Here is a 7,400-nt window from a genome sequence, read left to right as displayed (position 1 = left end):
CGATGCCCTCTGGAGATACGCGATATCCCAAGTAGTCGATTTTTTCCTGATGGAGTTCACACTTCGATAATTTAGCATATAAAAGGGCAGCTCGCAACTTCTTCAGGACTGCTCTGACTAGTTTGATACGTTCCTCTTTGGTTTCTGTGAAGATAAGGATGTCATCGAGGTAAACCAGGACCCCCTTATATAGGTGCTCTCTCAGCACGTCATTAATTAATTGCATAAAGACTGCGGGGGCCCCTTGCAGTCCGAATGACAATACTTTGAATTGATAGCACCCCATTGGGCAGTTGAATGCAGTCTTCCATTCGTCTCCTTCCTTAATCCTAATACGGTAGTATGCTTCCCTCAGGTCTAGTTTGGTAAAAATCTTTCCTTTCGATAGGTGGGATAGCATATCCTTCATTAGGGGAAGGGGGTACAGACTACATTCACTAATTGTGTTCAAATTTCTATAATCCACACACAAGCGGAAGGAACCATCCTTCTTCTCCCTGAACAGAACCGGGGCGGCCACTTTGGGTTTGGCAGGCTCAATAAATCCTCTTTCTAAGTTTTTCTTTATGAATCTTTCCATTTCTGCCATTTCCCTTGGGCTCATGGCATACATCCTGGGTTTTGGGAGTTTTGCCCCAGGTTTGAATTCTATGGTGCAGTCTGTGGGGTGGTGGTGGGGGAAGCTCATCTGCTCTTTCCTCACTGAAAACCTCAGCCAAGTCCATGTATTCCTCCGGTATCTCTGGTAACCCCTTCTCTTTCCCCACTGCTGCTGTCTCCTCCCTCTGGGTTGGGGGGGTGCTTTTGGAGTCTAAGTTCTTCTGCCCCCCCTTTGGGAAATTGAGTTCTGCTGTCCTCCAGTTTATCCCGGGGTTCCATTTCTTCAGCCATTCCAGTCCTAGAATCATTGGGCATTCCATGCCTGGGGCCACTATAAACGTTATGTCCTCCTCATGGGACCCGAGTGATAGGTGGATTGGTAAAGTGGCTAGGGTGGCTGGTCCTCCCCCTGCTATTGTCCCATCTAATTGACTAAAAGAGATTGGTTGTTTTAGCCTCCTCACTGGGATGCTCAATCTCTCCACCAGCGTTGGGCTGATAAGGCAGCGGATGCACCCAGAGTCTATCAGAGCTTTTATTTTGGCTGCTTCAGGCATAGGGGAAGCTAATATAGTCACTGTCTTAAGAATGGGTGGAAGGGGTCCACTTACCAATGGTTCTCCCTCTGAGCTGTCTTCTGAGTTTTCCACCATCCCTGCGGTGCAGGCCGGAGTCCAATCCCAGTTCCTGGCAGGAATTGTGGACTCTACAGCCTCTGTCCCCTTCATGGAAGATTCTTTTGTGTTGCCTTGGGGCTTCCCCGGCTTCTTGGAGGATGATGCCTCTGGTTTTCGTGGGGGGGCTTTTGAATGACATTCTGCAGCACGGTGGCCCTCTCTCTTGCAGTTGAAACAACCCGTTGATTTTTTGGCTGTGGCTGGTGGTTTTTCCCCCTCGCGTGTTTGCTCGGGTGGCAGGCGGCCCCATGGTTTTCCTCTGCGGTGTCTCTTCAGTAGGTCTATTTCCACTTCCTCCGCCAGGATGTACCAGTCGTCGAGATGGGGTGGGTCTCCTCGAGGCAGGCAAGCGTCATACAGGTCGTAGTTTAGACCGTCTTTGAAGTGGCTAAGGAGTATGTCTTCTGGCCAGTTCAGCTTGCTGGCAATGGCTCGGAATTCTTGGGTATAATCAGCCACTGCTCGCCTGCCCTGCCTCACCGTTTTGATTCTCTCCCGGGCCTTACAGTCAGCCAAAGGATCCTTGAACCGCCGCCTCAAAGATGACATGAATCGGTTGAAGTCGTTGAGTTCTGGGGCGTTGGAGTCATGCAAGTTCACCACCCAGTCTGCAGCCGTCCCGTCCAGGGCAGATTGCACAATTCGGATGCGTGTTTTGTCACTGGGGATGTCCCGTCCGTACTCTTCCATGTAGCTGAGGACTTGGGTTAGGAAAAATCCCAGTCGTGACGGCTCCCCCTTGAATTTGACTTCCAGGGGCGGGAGTCTTTGGCTGGAGCATTGTCTGTGCCGTGGCCGGTATCGCTCTTCATCCTGGTCCCCGTCTGTGGTTCTGGGGTGGGTGGGTACTGCTGAGGCAGCAATTCCTGTTCCATTGGACGGCCCTGGGGTTTCAGGTGCTGGATCCCCTCCATTACCTTTCCAGTTGCGTCCCCAGGCGCTGCCTCGGTTGCGATTTTCAGCTCTCTCCTCCCTCAGTGAGCTCAGGGTTGCTTTCATCAGATCAATGGCCTTTTCCAGGATCCGCTCCTCCTCACTGGCGTGCAGGGAACTCTCCATCTCTTGCCTTCATTCCGGTTGGTGGTTACTCCGCCTCAGGGTCGCTTCTCCCAAAGCCTTTTCCCACTCACTTTTCCTTCCAACACCCATCGACCACCGGGGTTTTCGGTTGTACTGCTCCACCGCTTCTTCCCCGGGGGTATATGCCGCTTCAGCTTCCCATCGTCTCTGGGATTCCATTTGGGGGGAAGACTCCCCCTCCATGGGGCTTCCCTCCTCTCTTGCTTCGTCGCCAGACATTGTATTTGTTGCAAAGTCCCCCGGTAAGGTTTTCCCTTCCAGGTTGACTCTTAAAGCAGATTCCGTCTACTGTCAGGACCCACCTCAATCCACATCTTAGGAAATAAGAACTCTTGGATGCAAGTTTAGTCCAAAAAGAAAATGTTTACTAGGATGGAATCGATTGTGGCAATACAAGACGGAATCTAACAAAGTTACATTTCAATCCTATATAAAGCATTCCCATTTCAGACCCTCCCCTCATCCATTTGGTCAGGCTCTCATCATTTGCTTAGGTGTCAGGCCCTTCCATGGGAAAGGGAACTCTCCTTGGTTTTATGGTTAATGCTTTCCTTTTTAGTTGTAAATGAAGATGCAAACCAGATCTGTCTGTCCCCCTCCCTCCCCCAGTTCAAATGTTCCTTGTTGTTTGAAGATCGCCTAAAGTCTATCCTCTCCCCCCCCCTTCGGAGAGATGGCAGAATCCCCAGAGTAAGCACATTGTTCTACCTATACATTTATGAAATGTGATATAAATGGATTCTGACAAGATGGCATTTAGATCCTAAAAAATTAGCATGTATGTATCCAAATTATCAGCCTAAATGTTGGAGGTGTGGTTGTGAGGATGCAAAGTACTACCATATATGGTGGACTTGTAAAAAAGTTAAAGCTTTTTGGATTAAAATTTGGTGGAATATGCAGAAGATATTTAAGAAAAAGATAAGGTTTTCTCCACAGTTATTTCTGTTGGGTATTATTACAGATTGTACCGTTATAGAAACTAAATTGATGTTGAATTTAAGAACGGCAGCAAGACTTTTGGTTTCGCAATACTGGAAGAAGGAGGAACTGCCTACTATAGAAGAGTGGACTTTAAAAGTTTCAAACTTGGCAGAAATGACAAAAATTTCAGCATATTTGAAAGAACAATCGCAACAGAGATATATTTCGGAATGGAGAAGATGGATCAATTATATCCAGAATAAATATGGGACTAAAAAATTTCATTTAGGATATGAATATTAGAATTATAAGTTGTATTATTATTTAGTTATGTTTAAGTGGAGTTAAAGTGTGATAGGATTTAAAAGTTTAATTATAGCTGGTTAGCATATTTTAGCTCAAGCTTGTTAGAGGCAATACCCTGTATTCAGCTCTGGGAAGTGGGGGGAGAGGGGGAGGGAGGGGAGGTTTGGGGGGAGGGGGAGCTCCACGGTGCAAAAATAAAGCCCTGCCGTTCTTTGCATTGCTTGTCCAACCGACTGTCACGGGACCCCACGGATCGCCTCGCTCCCACCTCGCTCCCGCGCTACCCTCCCCCGCCCCCCCCCCCCGGCCACCGCAGCCGGAGAGGATGGCTCTGAAGTTAGATATCCCGCCAGTAGTATAGGTACATACAAACTTTTAGTGGAAATTATCAGTAGTTTTGATAAGTGACTCATCAAAGTAAACAAAGCCACGTGCTGATTTACAGAAATAGCGTTGGCCCAGGAAACCCTTTATATTTTTGACGGCATAGTAATGATTGCCGTGTAACAATATAAACACTATTTTTTCTTGCTGTGGGAGGCCTGTAACAAAAAACCTCCATCCATCCTGAAGATAAAGCAAGATCTTTATGGTAACCCCTAAAGCTTTTTCAAAGAGGTGTATCTGAGAAAAGTTAACCATGTTTTCTGTGGAAATACCCAGTCTGATGTGAAGTTCCCTGGCCCTGGTAATAATTTCTTCATCACTAACACCCCCACCAATGAGCCAGAGCAAGCAGCTAGCAAAACACAGAAACGCGCCTTCCACATTTAAATCTACTAGGTGACATCTTTTTTTTTTTCTCCAGTACTTTGGTGAGCAGCACAGTGCTTAACTTCCTAATCCCTCCCCCCTCATTTTTCCTCACAATGGTAACCACTAATTGTAAATCTCCCTCCCCCCAATATGTCTGCTTTACTTTGAAGCAGATTTTCAATACTGGTCAGAAAATCATCAGCATTTAAACCATCCATATTTTTCCTCAGAGAAAAGAGAGGATGATTTAACCCATCTGCATCCAACCGGAGTTGAACAAAATCATTTGCACCTATGTCTCTAGCAACATTATTCAAAAGATTCTGTATAGCATTACGAATAGCATCTATAGCATGTACAAAAGACCGAATTTGGTCAACATTAACGAATCTATATCGCTGATAGTATTCCACAGCCATGAAATTTCGGATAGGATGCTCCCACTCTTGCACCAAATCCAGATAAACATTGTTCATATTCTGAGAGTTTGCAGAGTTAGTGCTTTGTAGCTGGGGCATAGAATGATTTGTCTCCTCTTCTGGTTGAGATACAGGCATAGGTTCACTACTATCACTGTCTGCTGGGCATGCGGGGAGTTCGCCTCCGTGCATTTTTGCTTTTTTGCAGGGCGGCCCTGGTTAATCAAACAAACAAAATGTTATCGCCTACATTCCTAATAATGTAATACAAACACACCCCTTTTTTAGATTATAAAATAATACTAATGGTTTTGTAGTTGGATAAAATGCTAGATGTTATACCTCCTAACTCTTGTGCTGTGTGGCTTGTGCATGGTTGAGGGGTCATGCCATGCCGGGGTCCTTCCTGCTCTGTGGGTATAGTGAGATCATCTTCCCATTCTGAAGGAAAAGAAAAATCCAATGGTCAGAAATGTTGCAGAAATGTTTGTAAGAATCTGAATGTATGAAGGTATGAAAAACAAATACCATTATAAAACCCCAGACATTCGGAATCAGTCAGTTCCATCTAGTAAAAGAAAACAAACATGCCAAGAATATTATAATCACATTCTTTTTTATATCTAAGAGGGACAGTGTTTCAAAATTTAGCAATAAAACTACTTACAAGTTCTGCACCCCTTACACATTCGGAATCAGTTAATTCCATCTAGTAAAAGAAAACAAACAGGCCATGAATATTATAAATACATTCTTTTTTATATCTAAGAGGGGCAGTGTTTCAAAAATTAGCAATAAAACTACTTACAAGATCTGCACCCCTTACACATTCAGAATCAGTTAATTCCATCTAGTAAAAGAAAACAAACAGGCCACGAATATTATAAACACATTTTTTATAGCTAAGAGGAACAATGTTTCAAAAATTAGCAATAAAATTACTTACATTTGTAGCATCCATTCTGTAAAGAGGGTCTTCTTGGCAGATCACAGGGGTCCAGAGGTATGAATATGCCAGAAACTGACAAACATGTCTGGGGTCAGTATGAAACCAACTTTTTGTACACTCTGGCTATGTCAAAAATCACATCGCCCACCAATCAGGTAACTCCCCAGCCGAATCACACGAACAATGATTAGATTATATAACTGTGTCTAGCACCTGATAGGATTAAACAGGAGATCAGCAAATGTAAACTTCATAGTGTTAATAGTTTCTTGTAATTAATTCTGCTGAGTTCTTCACCCCTTTTGACCAGTCCACCCTATCAAGAAAAAAAAAATCTAATACAACTTTCATGTGATTTGTAAAGCACCTCTTATTATAAATTCCTGATTGGAAAAGGCATTTGTCAGCCCTTCAAAGTAGTCCAGACAACAAACTTGAGAATTACTATTAGCTCTATCTCTTAAAGGACGGTTGCAATGCAGAATCCTGCAAGTATTTCTCCCCTCCTGCCATTTTATTCAGACTGGCTGCCGCGAGGCCGATTGAAAGGAATCGAAACTGTTCGCCCTTTCACAGCAAGGCTAACCACGCCTTCCAGAGCTCCTCATGCTCCTCCCCTCGTCGAGGGACCGGATCGCCTCGCTCCCTCCGGCCTTTTCCTCCTCTCGCCCTCGCTGCCTCCGGCGATGGGGGCAATTTATTTTTATTTTTGAATTGAAGAGGAGGCAGTCTCTTATTATACGGGTTAAGGGAGGTTTGGGACAAGGGGGGGATCAAGCCCGGAATTGCTTGGATTTAGGGCGATCCTTGCCTAAAAACCAGCAGAATTGTTCCTCCTCTCCCCTGTTTCTGGAGTTTGGCGCCCCAAACACCATTGCTCGGCTTCAAAGGTGAAAGCGGTAGAAAAGTGGACGGCAGCCCTGAAAGGATCCGGCCGCTCCGAGGAGCTCCAAGAGCCCCCTCGCCCTGCCCTCCTGCTCCCCGTCTGAGCGCGGCAGACAGCAGCCGCCCCTCGCCCAGGGACTCACCGCGCTGCATCACGGCTGCCTCGCCCGAGTGAAAGCCTGGAAGAAGAACCGGCGAACCGCCTCGCAGCTGCCGGCTGCAACGATTCCAGGCTGGCCGGTGCCAAAAACCTCGAAATTGCTCTGAGCTTCGCAAACTGCTAAGCTTGTAAGCCGCCCTGAGTCTTCGGAGAAGGGCGGGATATAAATGGAATTAAAAATAATAAAAAAAATAATAAAAAAAGTTGTAGGCGTTTTCGGGAGTCGGCTCACAAGACGCGGTGGGGCTCCTGCGCCATTGGCCGGAAGCGGCGAACAGCTCGGCAGCTCCACGGTGCAAAAATAAAGCCCTGCCGCTCTTCGCGTTGCTTGTCCGACTGGCTGTCACGGGACCGCTTGAAAGGAATCGAAACTCTTCTGCCTTTCACACCAAGGCTAACTACGCCTTCCAGAGCTCCTCCCCCTCGTCGCGTGATCGGATCTCTTCGCTGCCGCCGGCGTTCCCCCCCCGCCCCCCCCCCGCACGGATCGCCTCGCTCCCACCAGCAGCTAATTCCATCGAGTTTGGTCTCAGCGATTTTGCATTTTCTCCAGTGCTGAAAACCTCTCGGGGAACTTGAGTTACCGGCTAATTACCGGTTACCGGTAATTACCGGTTACTACCCTGCATTCAGCTCTGGGAAGT

The 7,400-nt window shown here is 46.6% G+C and overlaps 1 protein-coding gene across 3 annotated transcripts; it reads right to left on the bottom strand.

The window, feature by feature from the left end:
* Nucleotides 1–2,700: 2,700 nt before the first annotated feature.
* Nucleotides 2,701–7,171, bottom strand: LOC308660985 (uncharacterized protein). Of its 3 annotated transcripts, none has more exons than XM_081315640.1 (7): nucleotides 6,740–7,171; nucleotides 5,709–6,027; nucleotides 5,571–5,612; nucleotides 5,430–5,471; nucleotides 5,291–5,330; nucleotides 5,105–5,203; nucleotides 2,701–4,977 (listed from the first exon to the last, which is right to left on the bottom strand). In XM_081315640.1, exons 2-7 carry the CDS (start codon nucleotides 5,721–5,723, stop codon nucleotides 4,442–4,444), a joined length of 774 nt encoding a protein of 257 aa, XP_081171766.1. In that variant the 5' UTR covers nucleotides 5,724–6,027; nucleotides 6,740–7,171; the 3' UTR covers nucleotides 2,701–4,441. The 3 variants fall into 3 exon arrangements, with proteins under 3 accessions (XP_081171766.1, XP_081171767.1, XP_081171765.1); XM_081315641.1 differs by having other exon boundaries at nucleotides 5,709–5,924; XM_081315639.1 differs by having other exon boundaries at nucleotides 5,709–7,171.
* Between the last annotated feature and the right edge of the window lie 229 nt (nucleotides 7,172–7,400).

This window comes from Vipera berus, assembly GCF_964194415.1.
Source record: "Vipera berus genome assembly, chromosome: 2".
Classification (NCBI taxonomy): domain Eukaryota; kingdom Metazoa; phylum Chordata; class Lepidosauria; order Squamata; family Viperidae; genus Vipera; species Vipera berus.
Note: the sequence above shows the minus strand (reverse complement) of the source record. Positions and strands in the feature narration are given on the sequence as shown.